The sequence below is a fragment of the Phaseolus vulgaris genome, chromosome 10, assembly GCF_051622355.1.
Source record: "Phaseolus vulgaris cultivar YP4 chromosome 10, ASM5162235v1, whole genome shotgun sequence".
Lineage (NCBI taxonomy): Eukaryota > Viridiplantae > Streptophyta > Magnoliopsida > Fabales > Fabaceae > Phaseolus > Phaseolus vulgaris.
Genome location: NC_143507.1, coordinates 41,366,158 through 41,390,590, shown reverse-complemented (window position 1 = coordinate 41,390,590; position 24,433 = coordinate 41,366,158). Strand labels below are relative to the sequence as shown.

The following is a 24,433-nucleotide window of genomic DNA, read 5'->3' as shown; positions in this document are numbered from 1 at the left end:
CAAAACTATCCTTTATTCAAATTTATATATTGTTAAATCAAAGTTAAAGAAAAATATTAAATATTAAATAATAATTAAAATTAAAAATAAAAATAATTAGTTATTATATTAATTAAGTTATATACTATTTTAAAGTTTTTCTGATAAAAAAATATACTATTTTAAAGATTAAAAAGTTATTAATATTTAAAATTGTTTCTATTATTAATAAAAATTTATAAAATAATTTCTTGATATTTAAATTAGTTACCAATATTTAACTACTAATATTTTAGATTTTAAATTAGTCTTTAAATAATTAATAAAGATTAATTTAGAATATAAAATTGAATTAACTAAAATTTTATTAGTCAAAATATTGATAATGATTAGATATTAATTAAAAAAAATATTTTATATATTTTTATTAATAATAAAAACTACTTTAGATATTAATAATTTTTAAGATAATGAAATAATTTTTAATTTAACTAATTATTTTGATTTATGAAATTATTTTTTATTTAATAATTTTTTTATAGTACATAATAACAAAAATTATATTTTTTAATATTATATAACGATTTAAGAAATAAAATAATATAAAAATTATAAATTACAATAATGAATAATTTTATTTTTCCCAAGATAAATATCAGTAATAACTGAAAAAATAGTGTATACCTTATCTATCTTAAATATTTTAGAATAAATTAAAAATATCTATCCAATATAATATTCTTCAATAGCTTACTATCAATTTTTGATAAATTCTCACAAGTTTTTTTAAGATGAACTAACTTTTTAAAGTTAGCAGACTAACCATTAGGTTAGAACAAATTGGTTTTGTTTTTCCTTGTTTTTACCAAAGTGTTGTGTTATGTGACCAATAATACCTCATAAAAGACTTACCCATTTGAACAAGTAAAGAGTAGAGTTAATAAAATAATAAGTATATGTTGTTTTGGCTTTACAAAAGCAGTAAGCACTTTATTTAGGATAGAGACCAGACAAGACAACTAGATATTGCTGTCCCTTGAACTCACACTCCTCCAAACTTTTTTTCTGTCACCCAAACACGTCAATCCAAAACACCAATCAAACCAAAGATGCTGATACATTTTTTTTTAATCAGAGGGATGCTGATTGTTTAATGGAAATCATGATTTGACAACTATTATTTGATTGCTTATAAATTACATAATTACAAAATTATCTTTCACTGTTGGATATCATTCTTGATAATAAAAAATGACTTGTTAAAGGGTGATAATGGTAAAAAAAACTGATACATTAGTTCACTTAACATCTTAATAAATTAATATTTTAATTATATTTATTTTATTTTTAATTAAAAATATTATTATATTATTATAAATGATGTTATTTATTATTTGACGATGTCAAAGAAAATTTTTAACCATCATTCACAAATTGATAATATTACTAAAAAATTATTAAACAAAAATTAATTTAAAAAAAGATACATTATTATATTTAAATTAGTTTTTATTATTAATAAATAACTTTTAAATAAATTAATTACTAATTAATAATAATTAATTATTTTTTATCTTTAAAATTAATTTTTATTTAGTGATTTTTTTTTTACCTTGTAATATTTATGATTCTTGTTTATTAATCTTTCTACATTCTCAACACAGCATTGTACAATGAGACTCAAAAGACTTCAAATAATCAAATCTCTACTTTCTTTTACATATTACATATCACTCAAACACCCAATGCAAAACCCAACTTCTATACCTATAATTGCTGGTTTTTGACAAAAAAAATATTAAAATGTAGTAGGAATAGGATCACTTAGATACATGCATGCACACACTGTAGTTTATTAATCAGATCATATGTGGTAGTTTTCTAGCATGTTTTCAAACATGTTATAGAAGAATCGCGTTAAAGATGTGAAAAATCGCGTCTGAAATGTGAAACTGAACATACTTATTCATGTATTGACGTCGCAAACGGGAGATCCAAGGAGAGGAACCTGACCCACAAAACCTTTCCTCAGACCCATCAACACATCACACTTCACATACAATCCATAATGTGCTGAGTTTATGTCACCAGCTTTCCACCTCAACCTTCCATTTAACACAAGTTTCACAGCCACCACCCCGTAAGTCTCGTCCATGACCAATCCATTCGTGAGCTCCACCGACACGGGCACCGGCACGCCTCCGATCTCCGGCGACAGCGACACGGCGCTGTGCTTCTCCAGGAAGAGCGGGGGAAGCATGACATGCGGCGTGATGGGTTGGTTTCGGTAGGAAACATAGGCTGAGAGCCTGTCAAAGGAAATGGAGACACGCTTGTTAGGGTTCCTTATGACGATGTTGAATTGCATGGAGATGGACATGAATGGCGGCGTTGTGGCGTTGAAGCCGTAGACAGCGGCGCTGGCCACCGTGAAACGTGGCTTGGAAGGGTGGTAGGCGAGCCACAGGATGAGGAGTATGATGCCAAGTAAGAGGACGAAAACGGTGATGCAAATGCAGTGTTCACGTTTGGGTGCATTGGGTTTGAAGCGAGAAGGTGTAGCTTTGTCCATGTTGTGGACTTGATGGTGGGGAACTTTGCCAGGGAAACGGTAGTGTGTGTAATGAGTAGGGTTATGATTGGGGTTAGGGTTAGGGTTAGGGTTATTAGGGATACGGTTATGGTCTTCTTGATGGTGTATCTGCATTTCTGCCATGGGAGGAGTGGTTGATCTCTAGTTAAAGAGGTTGTGTGAGTGTTATGTGTATCATATGAATGTAGAAGTAACAGCTACAAATGGTGGAGGGTGTGGATATAAATGATGAACAAGTGAAAAAGTGAAAGGAAATCCATGAGATGGAATAAGCAGGGAAACTTGGAATCAAAGCATAAGGGTTGTGTTTCTCTTGAAGTCTTTTTTTGGATCATATCATTGGTTGATTATTGATCACACTTTATGCTATGTGTTTTACTTTTATTTTTTCTGTTTTATGCCTTGCTTTGTCTTTATCCAACTTCTTTTCTTTGTTTGCTTTTATCAACGTTAAGAAACCCTAAAGTTAACCGTAAGAAGCATTTACATCTTTGTTAAAAAATGTTAGATAGCTAGTTAGGGAGTGCTCTTCGAACAAATAAATGATAATGAATTAGTTTAACATTATATACCTTAGAAATAGGGTAAATCGTAGTGAAATTATTTGTAAAGTATTTAGTTAGAAGTTATTAATTATGTGTCGTTTATTAAATTGAATAAACAAGTTAAACTTTAATTTGGATTTTATTAAATAAATACATTAAATTTTAATTTTAAAATTTGACATTAAAGATTGACATATAACTCGTTTATATATTATATATTTAATTCTTTTAGAAATATGGTGTTATTTAAGCTTTATTGAGATGCTGACACACTTGTTTTAAAGAACAAAAATTATGTTGTATTAATTAATATTGAATTGCACTTATATAAAACACTAACTTTTTTTCTGATAAAAAAATACTAACTTCTTTTTTAATATATATGAATCATTTTTTCTGAGAATTTATACATATCTTTTAATAGTATATTAGTATTAAAATAAGTTTTAGATACTATATTGCTAAACTTGAAAAATAATTTAAGATTTTCATAAAAAAATGAAGTTAATTAAGTTATAAAGGAGTTAAACGATTTACACTCAAGCTTAGTATTCTCTTAATATATCAAACTCAAGTTTCCAATTAAGATTGATTGAAATAGGTTATTTTACAAACAAATCTCAAGATTTGATTCGATCTAATTTGTTTACACCTTTTAAGTTAGAGAATATTCAATGTCAGATAATATTGAAAATATATATTTATTTTTTTATCACTAAGAAAAAATAAATAAATATGAACCATTTCAGGAATGATCTAACATTTTTACATAACAACTCCTTACAAAAGAGAGACCCCAAAACTCATCAAAAGCAACATAGATAACTAAAGGAAACGTCACAAATTCACCCACTCAAAACTATCAATGTTCTTGATAAAAAAAAACAAACAAGTCCACGGATCAAGACACCAATTAAAAAAAAACAAGCAGAATCACATTTAGATGTTAACCAAGACCAAACCTTTAATTGAATCAAGAAAAAATTCTCAGAATGATCGAGCACTCCTCCTTTAAAGATGTCTTCAAATCTCTCCAATAACTGCAATCCAAACACTTCCCCAAGCAACATTTACAGAGTTTGGAACGTTGCACAATTTAAAATGCAAAAAATATGAAATGGTATCATTATGATCAACTGACGTCATCCCAAGTCAATCATAACATAGGTTCCAAACTAACCAAACAATTCTACATTCAAAAAATAAATGTCTTGTTGTCTCCTTTTCCTCCCCACACATACCACAAGACGTACTACCAACTTCAACTTCTCGTATAACCAAGTTAGCTTTAGTAGCGATCGAGTTACCCAACACCCTCCAAGCATTGTTGAAGACAAAGCCTTAATCTTCCAAAACGAAGCAAACAAAGATGAACAATCCCTTTCACAACGTCCTCTTAAAATATTATATGTCGAACAAACTGAAAACCCAAATGGCACGCCATCCTTCCAAACCCAACAATCATCCTTACTCGAGACGAGTCATCTGCTTTGAAGCTCCTGAAGAAGCTAACATTCCTGAACTTTTTTCCAATTAAATAAACCCCTTCTCCAAACAATGTCCCACTTCCAAGAATCATTATCCCAATTCCCAAAGGATTCTATATTTGCGTCTTTACTAATACTTAAGGAAAACAACCTCAAAAATCTACTCTTCAAATCTTCATTGCCCACCCAAACATCATCCCAAAAGAAGATATTTTTCCCGTTTCCCACATCTCATTCAATGCACTCCTCAAATCTCCTTGCCCACTCCTCCATACTCCAAATCCCCTTCAGATCTCTCCACCAGAGAGAATCCTTATTGTACATCCTACTCTCTTTCAGGCTTCTTCACCCTCCGTATTTAGATTCAAGAATCTTTTTCCATAAACCTCCATTTTCTGAGTGTAAACGCTAAATCCATTTTCCCCAACAAAGCCATGTTGAATAATCTTAGATCTAGGATACCGAGATCTCCAACTTCCCGTGGTTCGCAAACCTTTTTCCAGAAAACCCAAACAATCTTCCTCCCTTTCGAATCCCATAGAAAACTCCTCTATAATTTCACAATTTCCTTCAACGCCATAGAAGACATTTTATACAAAAAAACGTAGAACAATGATATTGATGAAAGCATGAACTTAGTCAAACAAATCCTCCCGACAAAAATCTATCTTTCCAACTACTCAATTTACTTTTTAATTCTATTTACCACACCGATCCAAAACGCGTCTCACTTATTGAAAACATGCATTAATTAACGTAAGCTTGTTTTAACTTGTAATTTTGAATTCAATTCAAATATTAAACACAAAAACTATGTTGAATAATTTGTTGTATACAGTGGTGAGTCTCATATTAACACATAACGTTAATCTGCAATTACTTTTATATATGATGATTTATAGACAAATTAAAAATAAATTACCGTATACACATACTTGTATTAAACTATATATAAAGTATAGAGGTTTTAGGAGAGATTATAACAATAAAAGATAGCATTTAGAAAAAAGGAAAATAAGAGGATAGAAAGAATATTTTTTTCCATAAATTAAAATTAACTAAAATTATGAAGAAGTTAATTTAATTTTATCTTCTTATTTGTATCTTTTAAAATTAATCGAATGTGTCATTTGTCTAAAAGTATATGGTGTCCCAAAATTGTTTCCCAATTTCTTCTTTCGCTTAGATTTCTGTAACTTGAAAAATGATTATTACTAATCACTAATTTACACTACTAAAAAAATATTAAATAAAAACTAATTTTAAATATAAAAAATAATTAGTTACTATATTGATTAAATTAGATATTATTTTAGAGATTAAAACAATTATTGGTTTCTAAATTAGTTTCTATTATTTATTTGATAAATAATTTTTAAATTGGTATATAATTAGCTACCAAGATTTTAACTACTAATTATTTAGATTCTAAATTTGGTAGCAAAAAGCTTAGTAGCTAATTAGATACCAATTTAAAAACTATATGTCAATAATAGAAACTAATTTATAAATCAATAATTTTTTAGTTTCTAAAATAGTATATAATTTAATCAATATAGCAATTAATTAGGTAAAAGGCACACGTCCGAACAGAAAAGTAATAATTAGGAAGAGCAACAATTGACAAATGTGATCACGGTGAAACAGTTCCCTGCTAAGGATTCATGAGAAGTCTGCGGTATAAAGAAACAAATTATGCAGATTGTTGATATCTTAGGAAGTGGATCAAAACCCACAAAAGGGAAACAAACTTTTTAATTGTAATCTCTATTCTGTCATGAACTATTTGTAAAATATAGTAATTTTATCTGGATGCATGACTATGTAGAGAGTATTTTGTATAAGAATTGAGACATCTCTGAAGTGTTTCTTTTATTTTTAATTTAATTAATTATTTATTGAAAAAAAATATAATAATTAATTAATTTTTATTTTTAAAATTGATTTTTATTTAATGATTTTCTTGTAGTGTTAATGTAGATAGTTATGTACAACCAATATTATTTAACATTGATAACCCAATTAAGAACCTACATCAAAGAAATGTTCATCTGGTAAAAAAAAATCAAAGAAATGTTCAATCTAGTATATAGACTTGTTTTAGTTCTGGGCCAACATCTCCATATTTGTTTTTCACTCCAATGAAAGAAAAAAGGAGATAAAATGTTTAATAAACACAAAATGTTATAGTCTAATTAGAGAAAAGCAGAAAGGAAAAATAAACTCGACAGATATAATTCCAGAAAAAAAAAATTATTGAGCATTCAAGGAGTACAAACACCCAGTGAGAAATTAAAAATGGTAGGTAATTTAATTAGTGATGTGATATAATAAAAAAATTGAGAAAGATGAAGAATCTATTTGACAAATATCTTACAAATAGAAATGGTAAGCCACATCAAAAGAAATCATAATTTACCTTATCAGATCCTTATAACTAGTCTTTAGTCAAAACAATACATACAAAACATCTCCTAATATATCCAAAAATCCACACAACACATTTACAAGTCAAATTCCATCATCCACAAAAACCATTCAAAATTAAACTCGCTTTTTACTAAACCTAAATGGCTACTAACCTGCAATACTTATTCATAACCTTAACAATAACTCTCGGTATGAGTAAATGATATTAATTTATGATCAAATTGACCTTACATTTAATTTAACCTTTGGATTTATGATCAAATTGACCTTACATTTAATTTAACCTTTGGATGTTTTCTTATTTATAATACTTTTACTGACGAATAAATTGGGCTCAATAAAATTCAACTATATCCTAATCATGATTTGTGTCTATCTTACTTTTCATTATTTATTAATGATGTGAGTATACTATAGATGATACTTAAGTGAAATTATGTTAAGATGCTTATATACCGGTATGGAATCAACTAACGACTATTCGATATCTCGGTAATAAATATTCTAAATTAGTGATTAATTTTATTATTTTAGAGAAGAAATTAATAAATTATTTTTTAAAACTATTTTTTTAAGCATATATGACATAGGTGTGAAAGTGGTGAAATATCACAATCTCACATACGCTGTGTTAACGAATTTCTGTTTGAGTTTTAGTTCATATAACATCTTCACGTGTAAGCACCACTGTCAGCATTATGGCTGCTTCTGTCATTCAATCTCAAAAGACAAACCAAACCTCATTAGATTGGAATTTTCTTATAATAAAAACCTTAAAATGGGAAACGGTAATGTTAAATGACCATTATGTTTTCTTCCATGATAAAATAACTTATGAATTGGTTTAGTTGTTATTCTATCACAAATTTTATAATAATTATTTATTGTTATTTTTTTTTATGGCTAGATCATATATAATTGGAAATATATAATTATTATACTCTTAAAGGAAGTTTGGCAATAGATAAATCTTTCGTACCCAGATATCATATCACTTTTAGGAATCGCGAATCCATAAAATGCTTCAAATCTATTTGGTTACTGAAGTGTATACACAAAATATTCACATGAGTTTTCTTGAATTCAAAAAGTATTATTCCTTGAGATACTCTCTCCATTTCTTTTTGTATGCCTTTCAATATTATTTTACAGGAATAAGAAATGTAATAAAAAATTTATTCTAATAAAATAGTTGTACAATTTTTTATTTTATATCAAAAGTATAAAAAAAAAAATCAAAATAGAGGAATACATTTAAAAAATAAATAAAAATCGGTGGCCTTTATTATAGGTGTGTTATAGTTTGTCCATATTAAATAGTATGAATATATACTTTTATTAATAAGAAGAGAATTTTAAAAGTTTTTAATGATAAAGGCCAATTTTTACTTGGTAATATTGAGTTAAAAATTCAGTAAAATAAACTGAATTAATTACTTTTACGCATACGGAATTATGTTATAAGTGTCTTACATTAAGAACCAAAGCGAGGATTTGATTTTTAGCAAAAAATAATAATTTTATACCCCTTTACTGATTTAATAACAGTAATAAACATTTAACTTTAACTCAAAAAAGTTAAATAGTCATCTCTCTGTAATGCTTTTTGTGAAAAACTTCACTAAAAATCATTTATGGGAAACCTAATTTACTAATGTTATTTTTAGAAGATGGACCAAATCTAAACAAAAAATTCTTTCTCAACATATTTCTAGAAAAATAAAAATTCAGGGCTACTTCTTCATGCACCTCCACAGGTTTTTCTGTCACTCCATACAAAACTTGAAAATACATTTTTATCCTTCTTATGTCACCCCATAGAGTAGCTTCTAAATTATGTAATTTATAAACATTTAAAAAAAACTTCCAAATTACATAATCCGGAAGCTAAAAAAGACTTCCGAATTACATAATTTGAAAATGAATCAAGCATCTGACAAAAGACTTCTAGATTATGTAATCCGAAAGTTAATTACGAGTTTGAAAAAAGACTTTCAAATTATGTAATCCAGAATATTACAGAAAGATATTTTTGGAAATACAAAAATTTATGGAGGTGAGAGAATAATATATGGAGGTGCAGGAAGAAACAGTCAAAATTCAGTTCTACCTCCTGATTTTTTTTACAAAAATATTAAGAGAATTAGGTCCAAGAATGAAGCTGGCAATGATAAGAATAAGAAAGAGACAAATTCTTCCTACACCCGGGTTTTTTCAACATGCACCCAATACATTTATAAATTTCTAAAACTAGCTTTCATTCCGAAATAGAAAATCTAGAATTAAGAAAATACATTATCCAAAATAAATTATTGTGTTCCAAATATAAAATTTTAAAATAAAGTTCGAAAATCAAAATTGCATTTCAGAAAAGCAATTCCAAAATGAAAAAAATAAGCTCTATCTAAAAAGTTCCGAAAAAGAGATTTGATAGTAAGTATTCTGTAAATCCAAATCGAAAAACATATTTAGATTTCATAGTAAGTATTCTAAAATTCAAATCCAAAAACATTTTTCAGAAAAGAGATTTCAAAATTATTTTGATTTGCACCCTATTTTATCTAAAGATACTTTTATCATTTCACGTCCAAATCAAAATCGGTTCATAGTAATTACCCAAGAAAGAATAGCCGAAGAAGGTGATGTGACTCGATCTTAACCCTTTAACAAATGTATGGACAAGATTAAATTGTCACACTTCTGCATGATGTGCCCATTACTGCTAACGTGTCTTCAGTTCAATGTTTTACTTGTTAATTCGTTCCTAATCAGAGTTTGGATCATTGCCTCTTCCAGTCCCACATCATCCTAGACATTATGGTGTGTCCCACAAATGCACATTATTGATGCTTTTGCTGTGCAAGTCCATGTGCTGGTTTCATCAAGGACCACTCTTCAATATCAATGTATCCACAGCCGCAGCCAATAGCTACGAAAGTGCTTTCCATTAACATTCAGCTTTTCCGATCAACTGCGTTCCAATCTCTCTCATAAGAGACGAGGAAACTTGAAAGATAGACGAAAAAGAAAACTGTAGAACATGTACATGCAAGGGAACCATACAGTATTAAAGCCATAATTTATATACTCTCCCAGGTTACCACCACCTTCCAAGTGGCACGGAGATTTACAGGTATGCAATCTTACCTTTCACACTTATACCTATGTATGGAGTAGAGTGAAAATTAACGTCAGTAATGGTTGCGAATTGAAATAGATGGGCAACTGCACCATGTGAGTTTAAAACAATGTTCAATAATCGAATGCAAAGAAAGATCATTCAACTGCAGAACCAGAGGTTCTCGAGGGAATTTTTTTCAAAACTGAAACAAACTATGTAATTACAGACCTATATTAGTATTTAACCAAGAATTCATATACACAGGTAAAACCAAAATCGATCCCACTAAATATTACAAAATCCTAAATTTGCAAGTGGCAGTCCAAATATAAAGTCAGGAGGAAACACCTTAAGAATAAATACTGCCCTTTAGCTATCTCCCAACTGGCCTACTCTTACTTTGCCTAATGCTTCAAGATAAACAGATTTCACCAACACACACACACGCACACCAACCTACAGCTAATCCTTGTTGACGCAATCAGTGTTACAGTCAGCTGCAATTTAATACTACAGGCAACCTAAATAAATAAAAAAACAAAAAAAAACAACTTTATGAATCACCACCAGCATCAGCAACTGGATGATCATTGTGTACTTGGCGTACAAACTGCCCTTTGACCCGAGGCCGCTGTTCTGCCAGTCTCTTCCGGCTTTGATATCGAACCTTTACAAGAAATTAAGAGTTCTTATCAGTAAGATCATCAGCAGAAGATAGTACAGGAGTTTCCAACCTAACTATAGCCATAGAAATAAATTTACCATAAATACTTTCAAAGTAAAGTAGCATTTTACTAACAATATCAGTGGAGGTTGTAATACCTTTTTCTCGAAGCATCGCTCTTTCCGCTTCAGTCGAAACTTGGTTAGAGCTGCTTCTCTTTGACTAGTGCGATGAGAATATGTGGCTCGAGACCCATCATAATTATGACAAACACTATCACTGAAACCTTCTGGGTTGTTCTTGGATACTATAGCTGAAGTAGCATGCCCATCATTTCCACTGTCCATGCTTCCATAAGCACTACTATTGACATGATATGAAGTATCATGGCATAAACTGTTACCAGTACTCTGATCAGCAGCAGGAGAATCATGCCTTGCCTGATCCAAATCAGTGTCTTCCTTTACATTTTGATTAAGACAAGGAGCAACATTGGAACAGTCATGATATTGGTCAGAGTTGTGACTTTCCGGATTGGACTGGGAGGAGGTACTTATGGGAAAGGAAGAACTCTCGTTCTGGCAGACTGGTTTCGAACTCCACACAGGATGAGTACCGCATGGTGCGGAGAACACAGAAGTGAGAACATTACCATGTCCCTTGGACTTAAGATCCGAAATAACCCCTGAAACAGGTAACATTCCACATTGACTGTTTGATAAATTTGGCTTAACTTGTCCATACTGATCAATAACTGTACTGATCATATTCTCCAGGTTTTTATTTGAGCCACCATACTGACAACAATTTCCAGAAGTAGTTCGAGACAATTTATGGGATTCGTGAGAATCCCAACTGGGGTTGTTTACTTCAGTTGATGTAATTGATGGTGTTTGAAAAAGAGGGTGCACCAATTTACTATTACTATACCTGCATATAGAAATTGTCACCCACAGTCAGAAAACTTAAGAATTGATGCCAGTTGATTTTTTTAGAGGATCACTAGGAAAGATAATTTAGAATGAAAAACTGGGTACTGATGTCTCATCATCCAAGGATGAAAGCTTAAACGTAGCCTTTAATTTTGGCTGCAGGGAGTTGGGGGAACCATAAGGTGCAGAAGTTTCATATTTAACAAAAGAGGGACCAACCTGTATAGTTTAAGAAAGAGATGATTTGATTTTACCATGAATTGGATCCTTCCATGAGATTATAATAGATTATAGGCTCTCAAAATTATGTTTCACTCCAAATCACCATTTGTTCAGTTTTCACTAATGTTAATATAGAACAGCATAACCAAAACTGACAAAATACATGAAAGAACATGAGAGAAATAATATAACAGAACTCCACAAAGAACTTCCTTCCACTGATCAAAATTAGTTTCTTAGGGTAGAAAGATTTTGGAAAGATTTTACAGAATCTGGTATTGGTAGATATCATTTAAAGAACTAAAAAAAGTCACAAGAAAACACAGAACTCACCAAGAAAATGCAGAGTTGTGTGAATGGTTCAATCTTTGAGATTCCTCAGTTGCTTCGCTTGCTTGTTTACATGAGCTTCCAGGAAAATCACTTCTTAAAGAAAGTTCCAATTGCGTAACACCATCAAACATGGTTGTATTACCACCATTGAGATTACAGTTTTCATCAGGGTGCTTTGGAAGATTTCCAAATGTAGCAATCAAGTCAATAGCTCCTTTAATTGGTTTCACCCGTTCATCACTCCATCCATGCAACTCAGTACTAATATTAGAATCTCCTATGCCTAAATCATATTTTAAGATTTCAACCTCAATTTCAGTATCAGCACAGCAATGGTCTTGTTCTAGCCTTAGATCCGTCGATTCAAAAGTTTTGTCGCACCTTGCAGTGTCTGATACAATTATAATTGATTTATCTGTATTAAATGTTTTAACGGATAACACAACAGTCAATACATTAAAACAAGATAAAAACATATTCTTATCCAAGTGTTAAACAAAATTCGTATACCTCTTGTTTCATTATTAATCTTCGCTGATTCACTTTCAAATCTGGCAAACTTTTCATGCTTCACCAAATCAATTTTCTTCTGTTTAGAATTTTTCAGCTGGGGCATGTCCTGCATAGTTTCCACGTATGTACTATAAACTTCCAAAATTGGCAAGGTACAAGTGCTCGACAAGATATTTTCTATGTGAAATTTCAGAAGCAAAACTAATCTAGAAAGGATATTTTCTTCAAGCGAAGTGGTTTTGTAAATGAATTGTGCAATACTTTTAGGTTGCATGCAGAGTGAAAATTGTAGAAAGAATTTCAGATATAAAATATAATTAAATTAAAAGTCAATCACTTCACACTCAACAAACCAAACTCTAAGAAAATTGACATATGTAAGAATCACATTAGAAGACAAATTTGGCAAAATTGAGGCAGCGAAACTTACTTGAGTCTCACTTACTCTCTCACTGCATTCGTTGTTTTTCTTAGAGGAAGCCACAGAACCACTGGATTTATTGCTTGCAGAGTTATCCTCGGAGGCAGTTTTAAGATTTGTTGGTGAAAAAGTTGTATTTTGAGTAGGAGCGCTACTCTGAATAAATAGTATACGGCAGAGAGAGGAAAGAAAAAAGGAACAAGTAAATATATGCTAAAAGAGCAAGCAATTATAAAAGAAGAAAATAATACAAAAAATCTCTATAAAAAGATTGAAAAATATGCCATACAGCGTGCCTTCTCCATACATGTTGCCACAAGTTCACGAGTTCATTCCTCCGAATAGGTTTTATAAGAAAATCAACTGCCCCTTTTAGCATGCATTTCAACACCATGCTTACAGAATCATGAGAAGACATCACTGCACAGCGATGAGAATAAACCTGAGCCCATTAGCCATTTCTGTCTAACATTGAGACTAAAAATACAAATACAAAGTAAAAAGACAACATACTTATGACAGGAATGTTTTTACAAATTTCATGCCCCATGATTAAAGAAAGAAGTGCAAATCCAGATATTGCTGGCAGATCCACTTCAGTTATTATAAGATCTAGCTCAGACGCCTTCTTCTTCAACAATTCCCATGCCTTTAATCCGTCTGGAACCGCGATAACTACATGGAAAAGAAAATTATCATTAAGTTATAAAGCACGAAAACAATAATGTCATGCTGAAATTGGATCGTCAATAATGTTTTCCATGATCAGTTTCTTGAAAAAATAAATTGTTTGATATTCAAACCAAATATATATATCTATATATATATAGATATATATATATATATATATATATACATATATATGTATGTATATACATATATATGTATGTATATACATATATATGTATGTATATACATATATATGTATGTATATACATATATATGTATGTATATACATATATATGTATGTATATACATATATATGTATGTATATACATATATATGTATGTATATACATATATATGTATGTATATACATATATATGTATGTATATACATATATATGTATGTATATATTACATGTATGTATTATATGTATGCATATATGTATATGTATTATATGTATGTATATATGTATATGTATTATATGTATTACACAATAAACGTTACCAGACTTTCCTTACAAATGTATCTCCCAAATATACAATGTAAATAAATACATAATTTGAAACGAAACGGATTGAAATAAAAAAAAAAAAGGATTATTCATTTTTTGTTCAAAGGATGGAGACAAACTGGGTACCAAGAATTTATAACAACTCACTTACTACACTGCTTTAACCGACAGACCTATACCCCTTGATAAACAAATTTACTTCTACTAAAAAAAATAAAATTACAGTGGGAGTCAAGATTTTAAATTGCGGTTACAGTTGCAGTTTCATCGTGTTTATTGATACTGCGGAAAATTGCCGATGCTTCTACTGTTGTGGTCATGTACACTCGTGAACTTGCACAGGGTTGTGGCCTTTTTTTTAAAACTTTGATCAAGGTAATCACGTTTATTGCGTTCTCTTTTATAACAAAACACTCTAAACATAACGACGAATAAGTCTATATATGAATGAAAACAGAGATTCTCATTTTTCATGCACTCAGGTCATAATTCATCGTGACTGCAAAAGCTTATTACAAATTCTGAGGGAAAAAAAAAACAGCAACACATTGACCAACGTATATATGACGTTGCCCGGATCCAACAGGTGGAAAATTAAATAAAAGTATTCTCTGGATACCACCGCTGTTATACACGTAACCTAATTCCATAGACCATAATCAAAACGGTAGAACAGAAGTAAATTTTTCGCAAACGAAAGGCAACTAATATAATGCCACAAACATCATCCAGAAGAAAACGACACAAACAGGGAAATCGACAACAAGTTCTTCCGAATTAAGAAGAAGAAGCAAAACCTGTGTAACTGCATTTGCGAAGAAGCGCGGCGATGATTTGTCGAGTGGAATGATCAGCTTCCACAAGCAGGACTCTAAGCACCATCCGCGGTAGAAACCTCTCCCACAGAACCACTTCTGCAGAGCGATTATTGTTGTCCGTCCCGTGCTCTTGCATCGTACCACTCAACTCAGCCATTCTCGAACAACAGCATGCTCATTCGACGACCAAAGAGAAAAACCCTAATCGGTTACGACGAGGAAGAAGAAGAAAACAGAGTAAGTGAAATTGATCTCGTCACAGTCGTCGTCTTCAGGAGCAACAATAACAATAATAATAATAAACCCTTCTTCTTCTTCTTTAGTTGCTTCCGATTCTGATTCACTGGTGACCAGCTTTCTCCCACAACCGCGAAAATCGTCAAAAATATCTTCCCACCAAAATCTCCATCTCTCTCGCTAGATCATCAAAAGGTAGATCGCTGCTCCATGATGACGTGGCGCAGTGTCCGCCATCCATTACTTTAATATGAAGCGCTTGAGGTGATCTTCAGCCACACGTGGGGTCCACCTAATGGACACTTGTCATCCTTATGTCTTCTCTTAGGGCCGATATTTTGCTGTACAGTAATATCTGGTATTATTTTACAATACTCTGATCTTGTGGTCGACACACTGACACGTGGAGTCACCCAGATTTAATCTATTTGTTTTTTCATGCCTTCCTTTTTGTTTGTAAGTCCAGTCGGTCTGATACGTTATCCATTCTCATTTTTTTTTTCATTTTAGTAAAAGTATTCTAATTTAAGTAAAAATAAATTTAAGAAAAAATACGTGAAAAGATAAAATTGTTGAGAAGTAACTTTAGGTTTAATTCTTTTTTACAAAACTGAGTTTGGTAAGATATGAATTATTCTTATTTATGTACTATAAATTAGTTTATTTGTAAATAATGTAGTCTGTAATATATTTTGTCACAGTTAAAACATATACATCTCGTGTGTACTATATATAAGTGAGTATCTAACAACAATTTGATAGCTAGTGAAAATAAAATTCAAAAACTAAAATGTTAAGAATTTAGGAAATGAAAGAATAAGAAAAATAAAATAAAATGAAAACACTTATTTCCTTTCTTATGGTAAAATAAAATAAGGACATTATTGAGAGATGAAAAAGAGTGACATAAACTAAAATATTGAGTGAAATAGCTTTTGTGGACTTAAAAATTACAAAAGTATTGGTTGATTGATATCAAAAATATTTTGTTTCTACTATTATAAGTACTGGGTGATTAATATAATTCTTTTTTATGGATCCTTTAATTAGTTTTGTAATAACTTTTTTTTTTGTGAATGTGTTAAAAGGATGGTTAATAAAAGTCACAATTATAATCGAAGTGACATCATGGGGTTCTTATTCAAGATTAATTTATACGAGATTCATTTGTTACTATTTTACTAGCATTGTAATAAATTAATCTTCCATTAGGATGTTTCAAGTGAGATATATAAGAGGTATTCAGTATTAATAAATCATAAACAATTAATATAAGATGAGGATATTACATCTAACCTAAAATATTAATGGAATAGTTTTCTAAGTATTCTTCTTTATATATTATTCAATTTTTTATTTGTAATTAAGGTAAGACTTTTTAACTCATATTTGGATTCTTAAATTATCTTTAACACTCATATTTGTCTTCATCTCAATCGTTCATCAAGATAAACTTGACTTTAATATTACTATTAGAATATTTTAGAAGGTGACATTGTTTGTCTTACATTTCTTAACATCTCCTTAATCCAAACAAAGCCTCAATGTTCTATTAGAAAATTATATAATGTAACTAATGTGAAATAGATTTTGGGTCGTAATTGTGATTTAATAAAATATTAAAGATAAGGGTGGTACATTAAAAGAAATGTGTTGATTAAACGACATATGACCCATTACTCTTATCATTTCTCTATCCTTAATTTTGATTGATGATAAAACCAATCTATGTAAGACTTTTAATGCGCATTATGATTTATGTAATGGAAGGAGAGGGTTGCATAGAATACATAGAAGATTTGATAGGGTTTTATGTAATGGAGTGTGTCTGGATGAATGTGATTCTTGTACTTATCAGGTTCTTGTTAAAAATTGTTCTGATCATTCCCCTATTCTTGCTAGTCTTGCTAGTAATTCTGTGCGAAAGGTTATCAATTTTCGTTTCTTTTCGATGTGGCTTTAGGACACTTCGTGCCTGAAGCTTATTCATGATTCTTAGGCTAATAAGGTTGTTGGTTGTCCTATGTTTATCTTGCAACATAAGTTAAAAAGGTTGAAACTTGAGCTTCGAGACTGGAATAAAAATTATTTTGGTAATGTTTACAATGCAGTTCTTCTTAAGCAGGGTATCCTTCTTGGTATTCAAAAAAGTTTAGAGACTGCTAGTTTGTCTGATAGTGATGGACTTCTCTGTCAAGAAAAGATTGCTAAGGAGGAGCTTGATCATGCTCTTCATTGTCAATATTTGTTTTTGGAAAGAAAGGACTAAGATGTCATGGTTTAAGGATGGAGATCGAAATACTGTTTTTTTTTTCATGCTGTGGTCAAAAGGAGAAATAATTCTAGTGGCTCGGATCTTTGACCTTGGTTTCTTCATGTTTTAATGTGCCATATTAGATCCTTTCATAAAATATGAATATCATGTATATAAATCGAAGTATTTTGTAATATAATCATAACATTTATGTGATATAATAAGGGATATTGCGCAAATAAAATCAGATCATTTAAGGGATATAACAAGGAATATTAGCAAGAGAATCAGAGCATTTAAGTGATATAATAAGGGATATTGTGTAAGGGATATTGTGTAAGAGAATTAGAGTGTTTGAGGAGGTGGGTTCCTCGTGCATTAAAAACACATTAATTACGTTGTGACGAGATTACTTATTTCTAACATTATTTTAACAAGATCATCGAATTGGATATAGGCTCACTTTACTGCATTTTGGACCTGTTCTGTTGGCTTCATTAGGCTACTTGATGGGTCGGTCTACTCGACCTAATTCCTAGCGGTCCCGAAATGGCGTGCTCAGCTTAGACCATGAGCTACCAGAATGGAGGAGGTCGGCATGCTCGCCTAGACCTCAAGCTACCAAAATGGAGGAGGTAGACATGTTCGGTCGACTTCATCGGATTACCTATCTACTCAATCTAGTTCTTAATAGTCCTAAAACAACGTACTCGACTTAAACCTTGAGCTGTCATAATAGAAGAGGTTGACATGCTCGACTTTCTCACGATTTAGAGCGAAATACTTAGACTTTGATCGTATGTTGGTTTCGCACCCACCAACATCCTTCGCTAAAAACGGAAAAAAAGAAATTAAATCAAACAGCTAGGGCGTAATGTTTCTAATACAAGCAAGGGGGTGACATTTTCACTACTTACTGGTCCATCCAATGTAGCAAGTGCATTTCTGGCTGAGTATCGTTATCACGTAAACACTTATAGTTAAAATAAGGAGTTTCTTTATATAGAGAAAAAAACTGTTATATTGAGATTATTTAATTGTTTTTGTCGTTGAGGAATATACAGTAGTTTTGAATTTGTTCCTTTTGAACATTTCTTTATTGAGATGAGTGTTGTTGGTAATATTGAATTTTGTTTAATTTGATACCAGTTTAGCCACGTTGACCATAAAAGAACTAGAAACATGCATGAATACAATGGAGAAGACAATGACGAGTTCTTAAGAATTAACACAAAAAACTTTGGAAGCTCCATTGCAGCTTTGAATGTTTTGGCTGGTAGATCACATTAACAACTGAAGCACCCAAAGACATATGCCAAAAAATTCTTCGGTGGTTCTTCATAACCCAACTGCAATTTCCATCTTCTAATGCTACCAATTTTCAAGAAGCATAAGTTTTAGTGATCATACACTCAATTTATTATTGCTTTTGTTTTGAGGAAACAAATATTTTCAAATAGGGAAAAAGGGATAAGTGGTGATTTTATTACTTTATAGTTTTTGAAAATTAAGGGACTCCGATGTCTTATCATGAAGATTAATGGTCAAACTATCTTTTTAATACTTAAAAAAGTAGTTATGATTACACTAATTTTGGTTATATTATTTTAAAGTGTAAACAATTTCAAGAGTTAGTATCTGCATTTGTTTGTTTTATTAGGAGACAAATAAAATTTATTGTTCATCCTTTAGTAAGATGACAAGTTCATACACTACTTGTTTATTTTAGAGGATATTTGTTTTTATAGAAATATGTTCACACACATAAAGATAGGAGGATATATCATTTATTTAGATTAATGATTTTGTGAAGAGAATATCAATGTGAAGAAAATTTTTTTCTCCTTTTGAAATGAAGAGAACACTAAAGAGAAAGTATTTTTTTAAAAAAAATTTGCACTATTTTTTATTTTAGGATTTCATTTTTTTTATATATTTTTCAATAATAAAAAGTAGACTTTATTATAAATATTAGTTATTAAATAAATTTAACTAACACAAATATTTTAATGAAATAAAATAATAATAATTAATAATAAAATAATATTTTAATACAAAATTATATAGGTATTTATAATAAATAAATTATATAATAAATATTATTATTATAAATATAATAATACTATTTACATTTAGTACAAAATGATTTTCTAATTAAAAATTTTAAATTTATGAATATTTAAATTATTTTTATATAAAAAAATATATTTTTTACATATATTCAAAATTTTACATGTAAATTATTTTACAAGTAATTTGTATTTTTTTTTTCCAAAATTAATTATTCAACTATATTGGATTTTACTACTAATAATTTTAATTCCTCCAAATTTAGGCAAAAATACATAATATTTTATTATTCTATTTTTTAAATATAATGGTAAATTTTTAATCTTACATTTTATCCTTTTAAACAAAAATAAAAAAATATTTTCACAATCATCACATTATTTACAGATTTTAATAAATTTTTCTCACAAATTCACTCTAACATACCGCAATCTAACATACCGCAATTCAAGCACATTCACTTTTTTCCCACTTTTCTCTTAAATCCTCATACATTCACCCCTCAAATCCTCATACTTCTATTCTTCAATCCAAATATAGCCTTAGTGTCTTACCTCATTATATAGTTTAACACTTTCATATGGATATAATACAATTTAATTTTAAAAAAAAAAAACTCATTTTCATAAAAGAAGTAAAATTTCTTATTTTATTAATGGTTTATTCATTCCCACCAAATAATAAGTATATTTTTGCATATTTTATTAACCTTATTTATAAAATACTAAAATTATAGGAAATCAAAACGAGGGAAGTTAATATTTTTACAAAGAAAAAATCAATGAAAGGAACTATTGATCGGAATAGTTATCAAAGGAGGGAATAATGGGAATATAATTTCTTTTATGTTGATAAATAACCAACAATATCATGTATCAGTACAGTAATTATGTTAATAAGAATTTCAGAAAAGTAATTACATTAATTCAGTCTCAAAATAAATGAAATGATATTGAAATTATTTAAAACGATAGAAAAAATTGAGAAAAAACCATCTTAATACTTAGATAAAAAAAAAGCTGTTTAACCTAAATTAATTAATTCAACATCTTCTATCAAAATTCAAGTAATCAATAAAATCATTGATAAAATTAATAAAGACGATCTTTCTAAAACAGTTATCAAGATCTGAGTATTTAGAATTAAAATAATAATACATAATTTATACGTTACAATTTATAAAAATAGAAAATAAAAAAATAAACAAAAACATTCAAAATGGTTTTCAATGACAAAAATATATTACACAAATATAGTAAAGTTTTGTTTTGTTACGCTACAATCATAAGTAATGAAAACACAATAACTATACATATACATTCTTGTTTATTTTTATTTTGTGTTAATGTTTTCATTTTTTTATACACTTTACTTTCCTTTTTAGTTATTTTTACATTATTATACTTTATTAAACTTAGATCTTGTTTACTCTTTTGTTCATTTATTTTCAAATCATTTTATTGTTTGATAATTTAATCTCTTTTACATTGCCAATTTTTTTTGTAACTAGTTTACAATTATTCTTTCTTAATTAAGTCACTTTATTTAATCTTTAATATTTCTTGTACTTCTTCTATTATTTAAGTCAAAACTCGTTCTTCCTCAAAATTATAAAGTTTTCTTATTGATGATAAAACTACAAAAATAATAAAAGTGGTTAAATTTTACTTACAAAATTTTAATACAAATACTATATTCCCTTAAATTTATAAAATCTAAAAGAAAAAGCGCAATCTAAATTGAAAATTACAAAACATTAACCTAAATAAGAATGAACTTAGAATCATATTTAATTTTTGGTTAAAATATTTAAAATCTATTTTTTTATAAAAAAAATCCTTGCAATTCTAATTCGTAATAAAAATTGTGAAGGATTATTAACATCTGTTTACGGGTATTTGCTTTATACTATAAACAGATAACTATTAAATTAAAACATTGTATGACATTTTATTTTAATATCAGTAACCATTATTTTTATTGTTATAAAGAAAATCAATTTTAACCATCCATACCTATCTATCAGAGATCTTGACACTGATACGACACGAACACGGATACGAAGATACATAAAATGTCTAAAATGTAAGACACATAGACACAGATCTATATATTAGATAATTATAAATTATATAAATTGACAATAAAGATTTATGTGCCTAAGTATGTTCCAGATTATTTTTTGGAACATAAAGATGTTTTTTTTATGACGGATTGATAATGATTTGTTTCTTATTTTTATAGTCATAATAACAATTTATACAATAAAATTTGAATTTTGAAAAAATTAATGTATTTTTTATTTTTAAAATTGTGTTATAATCATACTATAATTGTCAGAAATTTAACAAATACTTTTTGAATTAAACACTTCACAAATACGTGTCTTACATGTGTCATTTGAATGTCGATATCTAATACAAATATCAACATCAACACGTCATTTAAGAAAAGTTTCAAAAAAGATAAATCCATACACATTGGAGAAAAAGGAAAGAAAGAAAGAAAAGTAGTGATAAATGTGTAGATAGGTTGAGGATTAGAAGAAGGGACATGTATTCTTGAAGATGATGAAAAGGACTTTTGATTATATCCATACATGCTTTGCCAGGTGGCTATGTAAATGAGGTTCACATCATCTTCAATTTCTTCAAATTTTCTTTTTATTTATTATTCGGTTTTTTCACAACTGTAATATGAATCAATTTGTTAATATTAGTATACTGATAATTTTGCACTAAATTATAATTACAAAATATATTTTATTAAAATGAAATAATTTTAAAATTATATTAATTAAATTATAGCTGTAAATTAATATATTTAAATGCATAGTTGTTAAAAGTATTTTTTTTTCAATATTTCCTTTCTATATGTTGAGAGCGAAGAATGTTTAGAGAAAAAAAATCTTGACAACTTTTTTTTATACATGGAAGATTTACGAAAAAACTCCAGTTATATATAATAAAATATATATATTTATAAGATTATGAATGTATATTTTATTATATATACGTTTATATTCATATTATTAATTTATTAATATTTATATTATAATAAAGTAAATATAATTAATTGTATAATATAATATAAATGTAATAATAATAATAAAAATAATAATAAATATATAAAATAATAATTATAATAAATAATAAACTTATGAAATAACAATTATAATAAATAATTAAAATAATTATAAAGAATAAATATAACTAAATAATAATAATAATAAAAAATTAAAATTATTAATTAATTATAAAATGATTATGATTTTATTTAGTTAAAATTAATTTATAATAATATAAATAAATAAATTATTATATATTACTTTTAGTTTTTATAATTGATTATATCTATCAAGTCAAAATATATATTATCTTAAATATATATTTTATAATTATTAAAAATTTACATAATACCATTAAAAAGTTAAAATTATTCTTAATTTTATTTGTATAAAATATTTAATAATATTAATAATAAAAATAAATAATAATAATAATAATAAAACTAAATATAATTATTTATATAATAATAATAATAATATTATTATTATTAATTATAAAATAAATATATAAATTAATTAATGATTTTATATTTTCAATAATGCATTCCACGAAAAAAAAGAATCCCACAATTTTTTGGTTTTCTTATAGCTATTAGAATGACACAAAATAACCCTTGTCTAAAACTTTTGAATGGGTTTGATGTTACTTTAACTTATTTTATTAAAAAATTGTTTAAAAACTATGATATTTATTTTTATCAATACATTTATACAGGGATTTTAATAATTAAATCTTTAAATTAATAGTTTTAAAAATATTAATAGTTTATCTAGAGAATTAGTTTTATTAAAAAATTTAAGATGTTGCATTAATAATCCTAAGTTTTATAATTTTTAACTTAAGATGTTGCATTATTAATAGTTTATCTAGAGAAATGATTTAATAAAGATTTTAATCTCAAATAATATAAAAATAAACTTTCGTTAATTTTTTTTTCTTAGTAGTGTAATTTGTCATTAAAAAAATAACATTTATTTAATATTATTTATCCTTATGGAAAACAATAATGTTTATTTATCGTAACTATTCCTTTGTCAACTAATTAAAACTTATCTTAAAATAAATACTATGTAAATAAATAATCTAAAAAAATATCACAGTTTACAATAATAATATAAAATATTATATTGTTAAGGACATAATTAAAAAGGGGAACGAGGCTGTTAAAAATTTGTTATATGTTTTGAAAAAAAAACATTTTTTCTGATTTTTTTTTACTTTCTACAAAATCATTCTTAAGAAGGTGAAAATATAAATTTTATTGAAAAAATGTTTCATTACAGTAAAAAAAATTATATTACTTTAATTTATTTAATATGATAAATAATTAATATTTCTAAAAAAACATTTTATTACTCGTTAATTCCCAAAAAAACTAATATAAATATTTCTAAAAAATAATTAAAATAAATCAAACCTATTTTAACTACTCTTAGACCTCATAATTATTAGAATTCAGCACGCAAAATCTCTCTTGTATCAAACATTTTTTTGAAAGTTAATTTTTAATAGATATTGTTTTTTCTTTTCTTATGACCACAACTTTATTTTTTTTAAATTATAGATTTAC

The 24,433-nt window shown here is 28.1% G+C and overlaps 2 protein-coding genes across 9 annotated transcripts; both read right to left on the bottom strand.

Annotated features, from left to right (window-relative positions):
• Positions 1 to 1,668: 1,668 nt before the first annotated feature.
• LOC137819499 (NDR1/HIN1-like protein 12) lies at positions 1,669 to 2,776 on the bottom strand. Its single transcript, XM_068623372.2, has one exon. The coding sequence runs from the start codon at positions 2,693 to 2,695 to the stop codon at positions 1,946 to 1,948; it is 750 nt and encodes a 249-aa protein (XP_068479473.2). The 5' UTR covers positions 2,696 to 2,776; the 3' UTR covers positions 1,669 to 1,945.
• Positions 2,777 to 10,310: 7,534 nt separating this feature from the next.
• LOC137819755 (two-component response regulator-like APRR9) lies at positions 10,311 to 15,713 on the bottom strand. 8 transcript variants are annotated; one of them, XM_068623730.2, is made up of 8 exons: positions 15,214 to 15,713; positions 13,754 to 13,915; positions 13,530 to 13,660; positions 13,250 to 13,396; positions 12,817 to 12,925; positions 12,307 to 12,721; positions 10,978 to 11,749; positions 10,311 to 10,822 (listed from the first exon to the last, which is right to left on the bottom strand). In XM_068623730.2, the coding sequence occupies exons 1-8, from the start codon at positions 15,389 to 15,391 to the stop codon at positions 10,709 to 10,711; spliced, it is 2,028 nt and encodes a 675-aa protein (XP_068479831.2). In that variant the 5' UTR covers positions 15,392 to 15,713; the 3' UTR covers positions 10,311 to 10,708. The 8 variants fall into 8 exon arrangements, with proteins under 8 accessions (XP_068479831.2, XP_090152968.1, XP_090152966.1 ...); XM_090296842.1 differs by having other exon boundaries at positions 12,307 to 12,697; positions 15,214 to 15,712; XM_090296840.1 differs by having other exon boundaries at positions 13,265 to 13,396; positions 15,214 to 15,712.
• Between the last annotated feature and the right edge of the window lie 8,720 nt (positions 15,714 to 24,433).